The sequence below is a fragment of the Schistocerca serialis genome, chromosome 8 (genome assembly GCF_023864345.2).
Source record: "Schistocerca serialis cubense isolate TAMUIC-IGC-003099 chromosome 8, iqSchSeri2.2, whole genome shotgun sequence".
NCBI lineage: Eukaryota > Metazoa > Arthropoda > Insecta > Orthoptera > Acrididae > Schistocerca > Schistocerca serialis.
Window position 1 is genome coordinate 95,837,070 of NC_064645.1, and position 19,705 is coordinate 95,856,774.

At 43.2% G+C, this 19,705-nt stretch overlaps 2 protein-coding genes across 3 annotated transcripts in view; both read right to left on the minus strand.

Moving 5' to 3' along the window:
• The window catches only part of LOC126416509 (uncharacterized), a 563,150-nt gene that overhangs the window by 468,531 nt on the left and 74,914 nt on the right, over window positions 1–19,705 (minus strand). Inside the window, exon 2 of one of the 2 annotated variants that reach the window (XR_007575472.1) lies at window positions 2,058–2,235. The exons of the other annotated variant lie outside the window; for it this stretch is intronic. The gene's annotated coding sequence lies outside the window, so the exon portion shown is untranslated. Of the gene's footprint in view, window positions 1–2,057; window positions 2,236–19,705 lie in introns of those variants that run through there. 2 annotated transcript variants of the gene reach the window in all.
• LOC126416847 (uncharacterized) lies at window positions 991–1,977 on the minus strand. Its single transcript, XM_050084729.1, has one exon. The coding sequence runs from the start codon at window positions 1,975–1,977 to the stop codon at window positions 991–993; it is 987 nt and encodes a 328-aa protein (XP_049940686.1).

Below are 19,705 nucleotides of genomic sequence, written 5' to 3' on the forward strand. Positions count from 1 at the left end.
AGAAAAGAGGAAGTTTTTAAGTTGGACAAAATGTGGATGTCGACGTTGTGCCAGCAAAATGACAATCGATTACTCTTAATCGAGAAGGATGACTCCTTCCAAAGATAGGCATACCATCGGCATCACGTGACGAATAGTGGTGGCCTCTATGCGCTCTATAAACGCGAGAGTACCTGGAGCCTCAGTGGCAGTAGCCGGACGACCTCAGAAGATGTTTCCCGCAGATGGAGACGAAACGTTGGGTGGACATTTTATACATCGACTACGGCCTCTCAGCCCGGAAGTTTCAGCTGAACAGTTCTCTATCTCATCATTCAAATTTTACTGGTTATAGCTTACAATTAAGAGGTTAAGGAGACAAGGTTTCTGATTCCGAGAAATATATTTGATATAAATATTTCATATCTAATTTTATTGCGTCTGCACTAGACAGATTTATTTTCACGCTGGTCAGTTACCGGTACAGAAAACATGGACACTCGGTCAAGAACATGGACGGTCCAGTCGTAGAACACAAGAAAGTACATACTTCGGGAACACTATCCACATAGAGTCTATCAAGTAACCACATATTAGTCTTAAGCAACTACACAGTCCATCCGAAATCGACAGGGGTTCAGAGTGTAAAAGTTTGTGCCTCATGTCGAAGCACCATGCTGACGTTGACCTCGGTATGCAGCGTAGAGTGGGGAGTGGGTGAGCCTTACATTTAGGCCCAATTTGTAGTCGTGATGTGAGGTACACAGGTAGATTCCAACGAGCTGTCTGAAGCGGATTAGGCTGTAATGCACTCATAATACGCCTTGGGTGTACAGTGCTACGATCACGCACATTCTAGAGCGTCTTTCGTATTAAGTTGGCTAACTTACGTTTCTCCTCTTTCATAAGGAAATGAGCGTAGTGGAGGCAGTGGCGAAATTGGGAGAGCAAATCAAGTAGGAGAAAATTCGTCCACCCTGAGTGAGTTGCTTCTGACACGCAACAAGGCGACTACAGTAGGCCTCTCTTTTCAAATTCTGGCAGCATTTGTTTTATAGCCTGCGTATACTGAGCGCTCGCGAAGGTGTTTCTGTTGGCAGCACTGTCACTTTCGTTCAGAGACGCTTCCACATCGAATCTAGTTTCGTCTTGAGTGCGCACGATTGGCAGCACTGCTACTGCCGAAAAAACGGCGTACAGTGCTTGCGCGTCGAAATCCTCCAGTAGCTCCTCAAAGGATATCTGCTTGTTCGTACTGATACCAATATCGTCCATCACCTCGATTAAATGGCTGTGGTACTCTTTCAGAAGATCTGTTAAATGATTGGCGTACACTTCTTCCGTAAGGCTTGTGTGAGTAAAATATTGCAAGTCAATCGAAGGTGAACCGTACGAAGACAACTGGAAATCGAGTAGGACCACGTCTTGGACGACTTCTGCAGCGTATTTGAACATGATGTTGTTGACCCAGGTATCTGCGTGAGTTAGCACACGAAACTTTCCCTTCCGTTCCGTCAAGTCAGCTAGCCGTGGAAATATGCTTTCTGCGAGAGTTCGTATCCTCGGCGCATACTTTGAGTACGATCTGTCTAACGTGTCCAACTGATCCGCGAGTAACCTGCAGCCCTGTTTCAAGAAGGTCTCCACATGCTGCGCCGTAGGTCCGTGGAACGACTTGAAGACCAGGTAGTTGTCCAGAGCCGATGGGTCCTGCTCGAACAGCTTGACGGAGGCCGCGTGGAACTCTGCCAGTTTCCTAACCACGAGTTTGGAGTGCGCCAAATCGAGTCCGCTGCACCTCTTCGCCAGCGCGAACCCACTGGCCTTCAAGTCCTCGAGAACCAGATAGCTGACCGGCTGCCTCCCAGAGGCGAAACACTTGGCAGACAGCTGCGTGTATTTACCGGGTGCCGCCTTCTCCAGGATTTGTGACATCGCGGGAATGGTATCGCAGAACATGCGAGTCTCTTTCTCGAAGGCTTGCATGTCCTGCGCCATCCTCTGCATCGCCTCTCCCGTCGGGAGGCACTTGATGATCAGCGACAGGGAGCTGCCATGGGGACTGGCGTCGCGCTCCAGCTTGACAGTCATGCGGTAGACGTCGCTGAGGTAGTTGTCGCCCGTAGCCGTCGCCCTCTGCACAGCCACCGAGGCGACCTTCAAGTCTCTGGACGCGTCGCTCTCCTTCAGCGAGGTCTCCGCGAACTGCTTGTCCAGCCAGGCAGGCAGCACGGTGGTGGCTTCCGCGGTCATCACCTGCAGTGCAACAGAAATGAAAGGGACGGTCTAGTGACGGTTGAGACGAATTGTCTTGAATCGCAAATAAATGCTATTGGTGTACCTAATAAATTATGCAGAATCATAATACGAAAGCACACTCATAACAACGACAGTTAATATAAACTTTCGTCTTTTCTTAAATTTCGATTCCCTACCAGAGCAGGCAGGGTCACAGAGACTAAAACCACTCTTCATGTGGGAACGATTACCTCACTGTTTGGTCCTCCCCTCAGACCAACCAACCAACCAAACACCCTTCATGCAAAATTTAGCTGTTTAATAAAACTTTTAATCACATAAAACAGATTTAAAAAATTCTGTTTCTCAAAGTACGCGAGTTTAGATAACTTAAGATACACCGCTAAATTCGACATTTTCAGACGGAAGGATGCGATCTACAAGAAATGCATTGACTGAAAGAAATTGCAGCACCAAAAAATAATTAATGTAGAGTATTGAAAATTGGGAATGCTTCTGTATAGGTAACACATGTAAGTGATTAACATTGCAAGTTCACAGCATGAGATACCCCATTAATAACGGGTGTAACAACCTGAATGTTGAACGGAAACATGCAAACGGTGATGCATCGTGTGGTACAGATTCAGGATGTCAGTTTGTGGGACGGAGTTCCATGCCTGTTGCACTTCGTTCCCAGTATTGGGACTGTTAATGCTCTTATCACGATGGTGGAGTTGTCGTCCGATTAAGTACTGTATGTGCTCGATTGGAGTCAGATCTGATGTTCCAACAGGCTAAGGGGACATGTCGACACTGTGTAGAGTATGCTGGGTTACAACAGCGGTATGTGGGCGAGCGTTATCCTGTTGGAAAACACTTCCTGAAATTCAGTTCATGAATGGCAGCACAGCAGGTCGAATCTCCAAACTGACGTAGAAATTTGCAGTCAGGGTGCGTAGGATAAAGACGAGAATGCTTCTGCTGTCATACGAAATAACACTCCAGACCCTGAATCCGGATAGTAGATCCAGTGTACCTGGCACACAGACAGGTTGGTTGTAGTCCCCCAACTGGCCTCTTTCTAACCAACACGGCTTTCACTGCCACCGAGGGAGAACCAACTTTTATCCGAAAATACACAGACCTCCAACCTGCCCTCCAATACCACTGAAGCCGCAAATGGCAGTGGTTTGGGGTCACTGGACAGCACGGTACAGAGCGTCTGGTTTGGGGCTGTCACTGATTTGTAATAAATAGCTTTTGATGTCGCTGAGCAACTGTCATACAATAATTGTTAAAAGAGCTTATCGCCATTTAACCGTATTGTTGTTTATGTAATTACGACCCAGGTTTCGGTTGTATCCGAGAATGTTTGCCTATCGAAGCCGCGGGCTCCAAACGATAGATATCGAACGCGCGATTCTAAATCGATCACGCAACCGTGGTGGCGCGCGTTATGAAAGCGAGATGCAACGAAAACCCAAACGATTTATGACGGTAGTGAGTGGGATATCTGGTATTGTAGCCGGTTCTTCGGGCGATTGCCTCACGCGGAAGAATCTAATTCCATGCTTATGCAATGTGGAAAATTGTTTGTGTTTTTGTCGGAAATGTGACACTGTACCCATATTTTTGAGTGGCACTTGCAGAGTCCACTCAGATTACGGCAAAAATGGTATTCTTTCCGTAGCATACACATCAAACTGACTTCCTCATGACCACAACGTCGACGACGAGTGAGGTAAGTCGTTTCCTTTGTAATTACAACTATTTTAGTAACGCTCTTCTTTTGCCGTTGCTGCAGTGACCACTATAAACATGCTCATAATGCGCGCCACCACAGTGGCGTGATCGATTTAGAATCGCGAGTTCGATATCTATCGTCTGGAGCCCGCGGCTTCGATAGGCAAACATTCTTCGAAATTACCCAGGTTTCGGCCGTTTATGCAATTTTCAAGTGACTGAGTTTATGTCATTAACGTATACCGCAGGACATCAAACACAAACCTGGCCGTAAATTAAGAAAAATATTCGCTCCCCACTAAATGCCAGATGAAATGTAATCATGTTGTAAAAAGATCACTAAATATGTTAATAACATAAACTCAATCACCAAAATGGCATAAAAGGCCGAAACCTTGATCATAACTACGAGGGCTGTGCAGAAAGTAAGTTACGATCGGTCGAGAAATGGAAACGACTATGAAAATCCGATAAAGCTTTGCAAAGATGTGTTGGGCAGTGTCTCTAGTATGACTCTAGGTAGAATTATGTCGCTCTTTTCATTCCTGAGCTCTTAGTGAGCGCGTAAAGATGTTATAGAAAATAGTGTCTCCCGCCAAGTACGAGGGCCTGGTGAGAATTTTCCCCTGAAGCTATGCAACCAACATTACATAACTGTCGTGCGGTTTCTTCTTCAAGACAATTCTCAGCCTCATTCTGCAGGGGCAATGAAGATGTTCCTGTATCGTTTCAATTGGAAATGTTTGGTTACCCACATTACAGCCCGTAATTGTCTCCCACTGAGTTTCATCTCCGCTCAAACGAACAGCTGGCTATGAAGACAACATTTTGACACAGACAACGAGCTTTAGGCCAGTGTAGAGAATTGGCGGAAAGCGCTGGCGGCTGCCTTCTATGATGAGGGTATTGGAAAGTTGGTACAACGCTACGACGAATGTCTGAGTCAGAACGGCGACTACGTAGAGAAGTAGCTGAAAGGTGTAGCTAACTGTTAACAAATGAAACATTTCTGATTTTCACTGTGATTTTCATTTCGCGATCAATCGTAACTTACTTTCTGGACAGCCCTCGTGCTTAAACGATAATGCAGTCAAATGGCGGTGTGTTCATTTAAAAATGATTCGTTTTGTCACTGTGGTGCCAACTGCTGCTAAAATTGCTGCTGCAGATGCGGTGCGATGCGCCAGAGTCATACAACCAACACGATAGTCTTCCTTCTCGGTAGTGCCACGTGGACGTCAGGAGCCTCGTTTTCTTGCGACCTTACATTCTCGTGACTGCCGCTGCCAGCAGTCGTGTACAGTGGCTACATTCCTGCCAAGTCTTTCTGCAGTATCGCAGAAGGAACATCCAGCGTCTCGTAGCCCTATTACCCGACCTCGTTCAAATTCGTCATTATGCTGACAATGGCGTCAGTGTTGTCCAACATCAGGTCACCACTTTCAGTCTCAATGGTAATTAATGATCACGACCGTTACAGCGTGTATCTGAAGAAAACCTGATTCGCACCTTCTTTGGTACTACTAGCGCCACTTCTATGCGACTGACGTGAAATCTGAACAGACGTCATCTTTCAGATGTAGAAGCACGGCTACCATCTTCCGTTCATGTCGTACATCTCCTTCTTCGTATACATTCATCTATTCACACATGTGTCCTAGAATGAGTTTTGACTCTGCAGAACAGAGTGCTTTTATTTGGACCTGCCTGCTACATTGAAACTGTATACCAGACGGGCAGTCGAACCAAGAACCTCTCTCTGCCTTCGTACCGACTGAGCCATTCGAGGGCGATTGAAGACCCACGCAGAGTTCGAGTCCCGGTCTGGCACACAGTTTTCATATGTTACGGTGTTTCAATCAGCGCCCCACTCCACTGGAAAGTGAACACTCGTGTTGGAAATAATCCCCTACTCTCTGACTATATCCTTTCTTCCAAGAGTCCTAGTCCCTGAAGGTATGCAGGAGATCTGCGTGGTGCTTTGAAGCTAGGAGATGCGCCACTGCCTGAAGTAGGGCTCTGAGGGCGGGTAGTGAGTTGTGCTTGGTTAGCTTGGACAGCAGAGCATTTGCCCCCCCCAAAGGGAAAGCTACCAGGTTCGAGTCTCGGTCCGATACACAGATTTAATCGGCCAGAAAAAAATTACAAATATTTTGATCGCTTTTGGTTGATTTGACAGCTAACCGGTTTCGACTCTAATGCATCATCATCAAAGCAAAAATTCTGAAAAGAAAAGAAATGCGAGTTTACTATTCAACACAAAATGACTGGACTTGTTACTTTTGACTTGCTCTTCTTAACATTTTTATAACTTCAGATGTAATAATAGCAGTGAGCCATTTCTGCCTTTTCTGGGTTTTTAGTTCTGATGGTCGCTCCTTAGAGAAGAAACTTATTAACAGTCAAAAAAATGTTCAAATGTGTGTGAAATCTTATGGGACTTAACTGCTAAGGTCATCAGTTCCTAATCTTACACACTACTTAACCTAAATTATCCTAAGGACAAACACACACACCCATGCCCGAGGGAGGACTCCAACCTCCGCCGGGACCAGCCACACAGTCAATGACTGCAGCGCCCTAGACCGCTCGGCTAATCCCGCTCCTTAACAGTCAAATCAACCAAATGCAGTCTAGACATTTGCGAATAAAAGACTGTAGGTAAAGTGTAATCAAAGATGATGCTGCCGTGCTATAATGGTGATACTGGTGGTGCTTGAAAATGATCGTGTTCATTACGGGAATGAAATGAGTAGTGTCCACACAGGATACAGTGGCTGATGCACAGTGACAAGTTTTCGTCCAAACCGCTGTGAAAGTTCACTTGTTTGTTCGCCATACGGAGGCCGACGTTGTTTGTCCGCTTTCGCCCGCTTAGCGATGCTACGTGCTGACAGAATCGAGGCGCACCCCGTGCAATCTTTCTCAAACGATTTTACAGAAACTATTCAGTAACTTAAAAAAAAAGATTTAACTTACAGCTTCACATGTTACCTTCATGATGTCGTGCTCATCATTTCGTTAATGATCATAGTTATTGTGATATTTTCATTTAAGTAAGACACTGAGAAACTGGAAAACGTTTGCAGTGAAAAGTATGGGCGCTGGTGCATATGTTGCTGGCTATGACATTTAGCTAACATTTTGAATTTTTCAGCGTCTTTGATTAGTAATCAAAACGCCCACGGTATGGGTTTCGAATCCCGCCACGGCTTAAATTTTGAATAAATATCTTCCACAATGGCGGCCGAAGACTTCTGTGATAAGAAGTCACCCTCATTCTGCCAAAGGTCTTGCGAAAGAGGGCGGAAGAGCGGACAGAAATTTAGGGCTTTCCCTTGGCATGGAAAACTACCCCTAAAGGCGAAAGAATCAGCAATGACCTTCGAAATGGAACAACTGCATTAAAGACACAATGTCTATCCACAGGAAATGTGGCCTGTTATTGCAAAAGAATTTTCATGATCAGTGACAAAAGATTCTGGATCTTTCCTCCATTCAAATCTCCGGGAGGGGACTTCCAATGGGGAGGTGACCACGAGAAAAAGATGTAATAACCACCAGAAGGATTACGTTCTAGGAGTCGGGACGAGGAATGTCAGAATTTTAAACGTGGTACGAAACACAGAAAATTTGAAAAGGAAAAGGCAAAAGCTCAATATACACTCCTGGAAATTGAAATAAGAACACCGTTAATTCATTGTCCCAGGAAGGGGAAACTTTATTGACACATTCCTGGGGTCAGATACATCACATGATCACACTGACAGAACCACAGGCACATAGACACAGGCAACAGAGCATGCACAATGTCGGCACTAGTACAGTGTATATCCACCTTTCGCAGCAATGCAGGCTGCTATTCTCCCATGGAGACGATCGTAGAGATGCTGGATGTAGTCCTGTGGAACGGCTTGCCATGCCATTTCCACCTGGCGCCTCAGTTGGACCAGCGTTCGTGCTGGACGTGCAGACCGCGTGAGAAGACGCTTCATCCAGTCCCAAACATGCTCAATGGGGGAACGATCCGGAGATCTTGCTGGCCAGGGTAGTTGACTTACACCTTCTAGAGCACGTTGGGTGGCACGGGATACATGCGGACGTGCATTGTCCTGTTGGAACAGCAAGTTCCCTTGCCGGTCTAGGAATGGTAGAACGATGGGTTCGATGACGGTTTGGATGTACCGTGCACTATTCAGTGTCCCCTCGACGATCACCAGTGGTGTACGGCCAGTGTAGGAGATCGCTCCCCACACCATGATGCCGGGTGTTGGACCTGTGTGCCTTGGTCGTATGCAGTCCTGACTGTGGCGCTCACCTGCACGGCGCCAAACACGCATACGACCATCATTGGCACCAAGGCAGAAGCGACTCTCATCGCTGAAGACGACACGTCTCCATTCGTCCCTCCATTCACGCCTGTCGCGACACCACTGGAGGCGGGCTGCACGATGTTGGGGCGTGAGCGGAAGATGGCCTAACGGTGTGCGGGACCGTAGCCCAGCTTCATGGAGACGGTTGCGAATGGTCCTCGCCGATACCCCAGGAGCAACAGTGTCCCTAATTTGCTGGGAAGTGGCGGTGCGGTCCCCTACGGCACTGCGTGGGATCCTACGGTCTTGGCGTGCATCCGTGCGTCGCTGCGGTCCGGTCCCAGGTCGACGGGCACGTGCACCTTCCGCCGACCACTGGTGACAACATCGATGTACTGTGGAGACCTCACGCCCCACGTGTTGAGCAATTCGGCGGTACGTCCACCCGGCCTCCCGCATGCCCACTATACGCCCTCGCTCAAAGTCCGTCAACTGCACATACGGTTCACGTCCACGCTGTCGCGGCATGCTACCAGTGTTAAAGACTGCGATGGAGCTCCGTATGCCACGGCAAACTGGCTGACACTGACGGCGGCGTTGCACAAATGCTGCGCAGCTAGCGCCATTCGACGGCCAACACCGCGGTTCCTGGTGTGTCCGCTGTGCCGTGCGTGTGACCATTGCTTGTACAGCCCTCTCGCAGTGTCCGGAGCAAGTATGGTGGGTCTGACACACCGGTGTCAATGTGTTCTTTTTTCCATTTCCAGGAGTGTAGATATACTGGGGGTCAGTGAATTGAAACGGAAAGAAGACAGGGATTTCTGGTCAGATGAGTATAGGGTAATATCAACAGCAGCAAAAATGGCGTAATGGGAGTAGGATTCGTTATGAATAGAAAGGTAGGGCAGAGAGTGAGTTGCTGTGAACAATTCAGTGATAGGATTGTTCTCGTCAGAACTGACAGCGAACCAACAGCGACAAAGATAGTTAAAGTATACATGCGGACGCCGCAGGCCGTAGATGAAGGGCAGACCAAGTATATGAGGATATTGAACGGATAATTCAGTACGTAAAGGGAGATGAAAATCTAACAGTCATGGGGGATTGGAAAGATTGTTGTTGTTTTTGGGGAAGGAGACCAGACAGGGAGGTCATCGGTCTCATCGTATTAGGGAAGGACGGGGAAGGAAGTCGGCCGTGCCCTTTGACAGGAACTATCCCGGCATTTGCCTGGAGCGATTTAGGGAAATCATGGAAAACCTAAATCAGGATGGCCGGACGCGGGATTGAACCGTCGTCCTCCCGAATGCGAGTCCAGTGTCTAACCACTGCGCCACCTCGCTCGGTGATTGAAAAGAGGTTGTAAGGTAAGGAGTAGAAGAAAGGCTTATGGGAGAATAAATGCTCTGTGCTAGGAATGAGAGATGACAAATACTAATTCAGTTCTGCAGTAAAGTCCAGCTAGTAATAGCGAATACACTGTTGAAGAACAACAAGAGAAGGAAGTAACTAGGAAAAAGACGAAAGATATGGAAAATTTCAGTGAAATTACATCACGGTCAGGCAGAGATTCCTAAGTCAGATACTAGATTGTAACGTGTACCAAGAATCAGATATACAAGCAACCTTAATTTGGTAATGATGGAGAGAAGGCTGAAGCTTAAAAGAATAGTCAGGAAGAATCAATGCGCAGAGAAATGGGGTACAGAAGTACTAAGGAATGAAGAGATAAGCTTGAAGTTCTCCAAGGCTATAGATACTGCTCAGTTGGCAGATAAGTTGAAGAGGAACGGAAACCTCTAAAAAAGGGTAATTGCACTCGATGGAAAGGAAAACGTCGTGGGTAAAAAGAAGGTAACTGCGAAGAAACCATGAGTAAAGAAGAAATACCTCAGCTCATGCACGATAAAAGACAGTACAAAAATATTCAGCGAAATTCAGGAATACAGGAACACGAGTCACTTAGTAATGAAATAAACAGGAAGAGCAGGGAAGCTAAGGCGAAATGGCTGCAGGAAAAACGTGAAGAAATCGAGAAGAAATGTTTGTCGGAAGATCTGTCTCAGCATTGGGAAAGTCAAAACAACCTTCGGTGATATTAACAGTAAGGGTGGTAACATTAAGAGTGCAATAGAAATTCCACTATTAAATGTAGACGAGAGAGCGGATAGGTGGAAAGAATACGCTGAAGGCCTCTATGATGGGGAAGATTTGTCTGATGTAACAGAAGAAGAAACAGGAGTCGATATAAAAGAGATAGGGCATCAAGTATTAGAATCATAATTTAAAAGAGATCTGGAAGACTTGCGATCGAATAAGACAGAAAGGACAGATTACATTTCATCAGAATTTCTAAAATCATTGGGGGAAGTGACAACAAAACGACTATTCACCTTGATGTGTAGGATGTATGAGTCTGGCGATATACCATCTGACTTTCGGAAAAACATCATACACACAATTCCGAAGATTGCCGATAAGTGCGAGAATTATCGCATATTCGGCTTAACGCACTTGCATCTAAGTTACTGACAAGAATAACACACAGAAGAATGGAAAAGAAACTTGAGGATGTGTTAGACGACGATCGGTTTGGCTTTAGGTAAGATAAAGGCAGGAGAGAGGCAATTCTGATGTTGCGATTGGTAATGGGAACAGGACTGAAGAAAAATCAAGACATATTCATAGGATTTTTCGACCTGTAAAAAGCTTTCGACAATCTAAAATGGTGCAATATGTTCCAAATTCTGAGAAAAATAAGGGTAAGCTATAGGGAAAGACGGGTAGTATACAATATGCACAAGAGCCAAGAGGGAATAATAAGAATGGACGACCAACAACGAAGTGCTCGGATTAAAAAGGGTGCCTCTACTACTCAGTCTATGCATCGAAGAAGCAAATCACAGTAATAAAATAAAGGTTCAAGAGTGGAATTAAAATTAAAAGGGAAGGGATATCTATGATAAGATTCACTGATGACATTGCTATCCTCATTGAAAGTGAAGAAGAGTTACATGCTATGCTGAATGGAATGAGCAGTCAAATGGGTACAGATTTTAGATTGGGAATAAATGGAAAAAAGACGAAAGTAATGAGATGTAGCATAAATGAGAACAGTCAGAAACTTAACATCAGGATTGGTGACAGGAAGCAGGTGAAGTTAGGGAATTCTGCTACCTAGAGAGCAAGATAACCTAAGACAGACACAGCAAAGAGGACATAAAAATAGAGTATCCCTGGGAAAAAGTGCATTCCTGCTTAAGAGAAGTCTATTAGTATCAAACATAGACCTTAATGTGAAGAAAAAGTTTCTGAGAATGTACGTTCGGGGCACAGCATTATATGGCAGCGAAACATGGATTGTGGGAAAACCAGAAATGAAGAAAATCGAAACATTTGAGATGTGGTGTTACAGAAGAATGTTGAAAATTAGGTGAACTAAACAGCTAAGGAATGAGGATGTTCTCCACAATCGGCGAGGAAAGGAATGTATGGAAAACTCTGAGAAGAAGAAGGGACTGGATGACTGGTCATCTGTTAAGTCATCTCGGAGTAACCTCTGTGGTACTAGTGGGAGTTACAGAGAGTAAAATCTGTAAAGGAAAACAGAGCTTGGAATACATCCAACAGATAATTGAGGACGTAAGTTGCAAGTGCTGGCCGGCCGGTGTGACCGAGCGGTTCTAGGCGCTTCAGTCTGGAACCGCGCGATCGCTACGGTCGCAGGTTCGAATCCTGCCTCGGGCATGGATGTGTGTGATGTCCTTAGGTTAGTTAGGTTTAAGTAGTTCTAAGTTCTAGGGGACTGATGACCTCAGAAGTTAAGTCCCATAGTGCTCAGAGCCATTTGAACCATTTTTGCAAGAGCTGCTCTGAGATGAAGAGGTCGGCACAGAAGAGAAACCGTGGCGTACTGCATCAAACTAATCAGAAGGGTGATGACAAAAAAAAAAAGGTAAAGACACTAGACGTCTATTTTTGTACCATGAATGTGCTTTTTCATAAGCTATTGATTCTACTTGTCCTCTGTTCCTCACGTAATAACCTTTACAAACCACTGTTTCGAAATTCTCTTGCAATTACGATTGCACAATTACATAAATAAGGTGACATTAAGTAAACTCCGCTGTATTTTGGCAAAAGAAGCAATTTTCAGCATGTCAACAAATGAAATGTAGGCTTTACTCAAAATTCACCACTAACTGCGCTTCTGTGAAAGTTAAAAATGATTAATAAGCGAGGCGAAAATAAAGCACTGATTTTATTGCATTTTCAGCGGAATTGTTTTAGGATACTAACCGAAGCAGAGGTGACAGTAGATGTGTTTTGATGGTTGCCATGGAACTGTGAGCGTGCATAGTCTCCACTTAATATTTGCAAAAAAATGTGAGTGTAGGCTTCAGCTTAGGACGACACTTCTCCAGCATCCAGCATTTCACCTACGCTGCATGCCCGCAACTGCCCCCACTACTGCTCTTCCCATACTTGACCTGCCGACTGCGCAGTTGCTGGTCACTTTAATTTTGCGCGCACTCTACTACAATGGGTCCTCGTTGAACTGCATGGAGCAGCTAACAGTTACTGAGAGGGGCGGATGGAAGAGGGATAAAACTATGCATTAAGTGAAGTCGACTGTTGATGACTAGGACTACAAGTAAGATTTATCTTAGGATAGATTTCATTGTCACATGACAAGAGGTGGTTGAATTTCCGGTGGCAGGTAGCTGAATTGACTTTCTGCTAGAGGTTTTGGATAAGGTATTAAGCTGCGTATAAGGTGGGATGTGGGTGTAGTGGCAGAGAAGGGAACCAGGGTTAGTGATTCGTGGATGGAATATTGGGTGCTGGGGCTGATGTTTCCGATTAATGCAGGGTTTTACAAAAAGGTACGGCCAAACTTTCAGGAAACATTCCTCACACACAAAGAAAGAAAATATGTTATGTGAGCATGTGTCCGGAAACGCTTACTTTCCATGTTAGAGCTCATTTTATTACTTCTCTTCAAATCACATTAATCATGGAATGGAAACACACAGCAACAGAACGCACCAGCGTGACTTCAAACACTTTGTTACAGGAAATGTTCAAAATGTCCTCCAGTAGCGAGGATACATGCATCCACCCTCCGTCGCATGGAATCCCTGATGCGCTGATGCAGCCCTGGAGAATGGCGTATTGTATCAAAGCCGTCCACAATACGAGCACGAAGAGTCTCTACATTTGGTACCGGGGTTGCGTAGACAAGAGCTTTCAAATGCCCCCATAAATGAAAGTCCGGAGGCCATGGAATTGGTCCGCCTCTACCAATCCATCGGTCACCGAATCTGTCGTTGAGAAGCGTACGAACACTTCGACTGAAATGTGCAGGAGCTCCATCGTGCTTGAACCACATGTTGTGTCGTACTTGTAAAGGCACATGTTCTAGCAGCACAGGTAGAGTATCCCGTATGAAATCATGATAGCGTGATCCATTGAGCGTAGGTGGACAAAACTAAAATGAGCTCTAACATGGAAATTAAGCGTTTCCGGACACATGTCCACATAACATCTTTTCTTAATTTGTGTGTGAGGAATGTTTCCTGAAAGTTTGGCCGTACCTTTTTGTAACACCCTGTATATTGGGTGTGAAGGTGCTCCAAAGAGAGACGTAACTATGGGAAAATAATGAGTTGGTATAGGAACTTAGAAGGAAAAGTTTGGCAGATGTGCAACCGTGCCATAGTGCATGTCTTTCAAGGGTTTCAAGCGATTGGTCGAGTTAAGGAGACGTGGAGATCTAGGAAATAGTTAGGGTGAGACTGATGTAGGAGTTATAGGCGAGGACAGTGGTGGAAGGTTGTAGGTTAAAAGTGTGGCCTTTTAGCAGTTATGGTCGCTTAAGTCAGTTCAGTATTGGACGGTAGGGAGGTATTCATTCCATGTTCGTTTTCTGTCAAGGGTCAATCCCATTCGCTTTACTGTGTTTGCTGTAGCTGGAAAGGCAGAAATCTGGACGATGGAATCAGCGAGTGGCGCGCACAGAGATGGTGGTTTCGATTGTCTGTGGAGTTACTTGAAGCGTCCGCATGTTACATCACTCGTCCAGGACATTCAACTGACTTTCGAGCTGGGCGTGGGACGGTTGGAGTACGCTGCGGGTACCTAGGTACGCACTGCCATCATAATATTATAGCAGTTAGGTGGAGGGCTGGCAATATGTGAAGTGTACAGTGTTCATTGCTTTTTATTTACGTATATTATACAACTTTCTCATGACTCACAACTTCGCTAAGCATATACATGTATAATGCAAGCTGAAAAATGCTGCTGAAAATTTTACCCATTGACACCATGCATTTCGCCCCCATAGATGAGAATCCCAGAATTTAATGTTGACTGCTCAAATAATCTGACGTCTGTTTCCTGTCACACTTGTTAATAATAATACTGGGCTTTTTTTGTTAACATTCTATTTAAAATCAATGCTCACTGGTGGTATAACAGACTTACGGTAATTGCCTCCTTCCTCCGCTGTAACTGAACCGAAAAGCTCGGAGAACGGTCTTGATTACTTTCGAGAGACCCTTGAAAACTTCCTAAGTGACTACTTATTAATGAACAGAAAACCGAATTGGGACGTTCAGGACGCTACTGCAAGTGGTACACTTATCTAAGACATGATTTTCGGGTTGCCGACCAGCTAAAGTGAAATTGTAGTGAGACCAAAACAGTTTCCTGAAACTTACTGATAATTCCAAGCAAACTACAAATGCTTAAAAATTTTTGAAAACTGCACAATCATGCGTAACGGAATATTAGATCATCTGTGGCAAACAATGCAACACTGCAAATGCATCCGCCGGCCGGGGTGGCCGAGAGGTTCTGGGCGCTACAGTCTGGAACCGCGTGACCGCTACGGTCACAGGTTCGAATCCTGCCTCGGGCATGGATGTGTGTGATGTCCTTAGGTTAGTTAGGTTTAAGTAGTTCTAAGTTCTAGGGGACTGATGACCTTAGAAGCTAAGTCTCATAGTGCTCAGAGCCATTTGAACCATTTTTTGCAAATGCATCCAGTACTAAAAACACCTTTTGCTGACTCTCAGTTGTTTTAGGAATGATTTATTTAAACCGTCGAAAGCTGATATATCAAAATAATTTTATTGCCGTCTGGATTGAATCATATGTTGTCGTCATCTCACATAATATTACGAATTTAAAACGGTAGTGTGTTTCGTTGACATCAGACGTATGAGCGATGTATAAGAGCAGACTCTACTAAATATCATGCCTCCACGCCAGACCAGTTTGATATCAACTGCTATATTTACAATTCTGTATTAACAAGCTGCGATATTGTCGCGAAAGAACACTGACCCGTATATACAATAAGTTTCCTTTATTTTACGTCTATGGTCACAAACATATTGTTAACAATAAGTTTGTGACCATAGACGTAAATTAAAGGAAACATACTGTATTAAGATTTCTATGAGTGCAGAATAAGTGTATCGTCTTCGTCGCTTTTTATTTACGTATATTATCCTACTTTACTTTATAAATATAAAAAATTATAGCAGCTTTCTGCTGTTTGAAGATGTCATTCCCGTCCACAGTTTAATATTAGAGCCTGTATTTAACAGAAAATTATTAGTGTGATTATAACAAAATTTTCGAAACAATACAGATTTATATATATATATATATATATATATATATATATATATATGCTGGAAGTAAGGTAAGAGTGTTCTTCTGCGGAGAATGAATGGTCACTTTCCAATTACGCCAGTTGCACCAGCCTCAATATTGTCGTAATAACAACAACACTCTCTGAGGCGGCTGATGTGCACCCCCCCTCCCCCGCCCCGTGACGTCACACTAATGACCGAACAGCACTGAGTCCTGAGATCTCTGGATTCCCAGATGTACTGGTTCGGTTCTCCGCATGTTTAGTTATCAAATTATGTAATTATCCTGAAACTGTCCCGTGGGTCCTGAGATGTATGTCGTAATTTCATCAGATAATTACGTGTAATTTTACCAGACAATCACGCTGTTCCCTGGGTCCTGGTCCCCAGATCCTGATAGGCATGTCTTCATTTTATCAGATAATTACTTTGTCCCCTCTGTCTGAACCGAGGACTCTGTGCTCTCGATATGCTTCAACATGCTTTAGATGCAGGTCATAATGTCATCAGATAATTACGCTTCAGATGTATGTACTAGCGTCTTTCGGTTTGATCTCTTACACAGTTGTGATTACACTTACGAGAGCATGTCTTAGCTACTTTGCACATGTAATTTAGTCAACATAGCACGACTATTAGACGTTTCTAGCTCAAGAGTTAAGATTTTCACTAGATGAACACAATATTAATTAAGTACGACGTTATCAGACAATTACGCCACTCCTTACCTGAAACTTGGATACAGAGATGTATGCAATATGCTTTAGGCGTATCTTACGCAGTTGCGTTATGGCATTGACCCTGTAGCGAGGTGTAATTGAAGCAGACAATTACGACTCAATAATAAATTCAACACTAGGCATAGAGATTTCCATTTCCTGATAGAATCGTTGTAGTGTCGTGAAATTTGTTCCACATTAGTAGCGGCTTTCCTCAGTGAAGAACCGGCTGTTACTTGTTATGGCTCCTCACCATGTCTCTTTTGGTATTTTGCATTTGTCATTCTTGTTTTCATTTTTTCTCGTGATATCTGCCACAATAAAGTAAAAATAAGGAATTGTAACAACTTCTCTCATATAAAGGTATTTTATATCAGGGTATAGACAATCATCAAACAAAATTGTAACAAGGTCCCTTCCTAATCTTTAACATTGTATCAATTTGCCCCTTGTTACAGCAAGATATAGTTCTGATGAATAACTAACTGCAAATTGTTCTGCAAACCGCACTTCCTTAACAGTATGTGAAGTCATGATGAACGGAAAATTGTTTGATAGTGAGAGTCGTTTTAACCCATCAGTTTCGTTAATAGTATATGAAGCCATGTTGAAGTTAATATTGTTTTAAAACTGTAGCGCAGTTCAGTCGCTAAGTGTAACAGAAAAATGTATAGTGTGAATGTTTTCCTTAAACTGTTGTTATTTCCCGCTTCCTGCAAGGTTTCATCATATATGGCAAACCTACTCACAAATAGGAAATTAGGTAAGACGAAGTCGGTCGATGTCTAGGACGTGTCCACGATGAACAAAATATTGTTTTAAGACCGTAGGACAGAACAGTAGCTAAGTGTTACAGAAAAGGTGAAACGAGCTAGCTAGCAAGTTGTGCAAGCTTTCATCGTAAATGAAAGAATTACTCACAAACGTGAAGTTAGGCTAAAATGTTCTGACTCGATACGAAGTATCCTGAAACCCATCGATCGCGAAAGTGGGAATTTAAGAGGGCTTGTTAAATTGCTGAGGTCCTGTTCTCTGGATGTCCCGCAATTGTTTCAACTCACCCGATGGAAACATCCGCAGATACTGTTGAAGGTGTTTCACTATACACCATTACATATAGTGAACAGTTATGAATCGAATAAGTAACATATGTAAAAAAGTTATTGTCAAACGTGACAGTACTAGCACGCTGCGAATTTCAGCCATGTGAGGAATAATTTCTAAATATGTTAAAATTATTTTTGGGCATTCATATGTGGCACCGTAAATGCACAGTACGTGCAAGAAACTGGAACTGAACTGAAAACACATTTAAAGCAATACATCTATTCTACCACATGTAAAATAACTTCGAAATAAGTAGATGTGTAAAGCGTGTTTATGTTTCACTAGAAAGTCTCGTACAAAGTAAAATAAACGTCTATTCTGCTAAATGTCAAGGTGAAAGAACCATACCCTCCGAATTTACTTATGACATAACCCATCCAGATGGAGTCTTCTTTTTCCTTTTTTCTTTAATTTTTTTTTCTTTTGAATTCCTCTATGTATTTCCTAAGCCTTTCCCTGATTTTATTGCTAGATTTTTTTCTTTTTTGGCAATAAAATAGTTACGCCTCGGTTGTAACAATGATAAACAAAAATATTTGAATAACATTTGGTCAACAGGTCTTTATATGTTAAACCGTCAACGTGAAGAGATCTTCCCGCCAACCATGTAAATGATAAATGCAATCGACTAATATTTTTATATAACTGTGAAACAATGAGTAGTTATTTCTATCATTATGGGTAATGTCGTGATTCTGGACGCTCACTCAGCACCGTTATGTACGGTTTCAACGGTAGCGATTCGAAACGTGTGGTTATAAGTTTGTATCCCAACTTTAAAAGTAGTTTTCTCGTATGAATATTTACATTCAGATTGCATGTATACGTATGAGTTAGATCTCGCATTTTACCTCACCTTGCTGTTTTTCCGCTAAATCGTGCCTCCCATTATTCTATCAGAATTTGCGTATATCAACACACATACAGAGACAGTGCAGTGGAACCGTTCGAATGTGTTAGGGCTCTGAGTAACGGATTTTGAAGGGAAAAAATTGAATACGAAATGTATTTTAGCCTTATTTGTGCAAATTATTCTTTATTCTTTATCGGATTCGACCACAGGGATCATCAACGCACAATATCAAATTGGTATCTATGTGGATTTGGTTTGTGATTCTTGTGGAGGATAAAGATTTCGTAGGTGAGGGAATCCATGTTACTGAGCTAAAGTGTTCCAGATTACACTGTAGTCTTTGCCTGTAGTGCAGTCAACACTCATCGAACAGAATGACTTACTGGATAATGTTTGTTAGAAGAACTTGTAAAGTGACACCGTCCTCTAGCATTACATTTCCACAACAGAGGTAGTCGATACCGGAACTAATTTTCGAATTTTGGACAGGTCAATATTATCTCAACTGTCTATCTGTAAAATTTCATATAGTTTGATACACAATATATTATATTTCAAGCTAAAACCTATGAAAATGAGGTACTTTATTTTCGTTGTCACAATCGATATGTACTAGCTCTGTATGTACAGTTAAAATTATTATTTTTTAAACATTTGAAATTACGAAATATTTGGCACACTTAAAATTTCTATTATTAATTACGCAATCTGGTGCCGTTTATTACGTTTATTTCTGGATTCATTTATAAATTAATAGAAATTCATTTGTCAAGAAAATTTGTAAATTCTCTGGATTATTGTTATTACCGCAGAATGAGGAAGTAGTACTGGGCATGCCTCTGATGTAATCGGACGTGTTTTTGTATTTTGGGAGAACGTTGTAATTTCGGCTCTGTTAATGTGAAAATTCAAAAGACAGTGTGATATAGTAAAATGTGAAGCAAATAAAGGTAAAAAAAAACTAATCTACACAGGAATTCATCAAATATATTTACCTAAAATGTGAAAATTTCAGCTTCAAGAATCAGACCCCTAGACATGAAGAACTGGAGCCAACTGTGAGAGAATAAGATAAGTTTATTG

Excerpts from the sequence above, each read along its gene's own strand:
- LOC126416847 (XM_050084729.1), bottom strand. The coding sequence starts at position 1,977 with ATGGCGCAGGACATGCAAGCCTTCGAGAAAGAGACTCGCATGTTCTGC.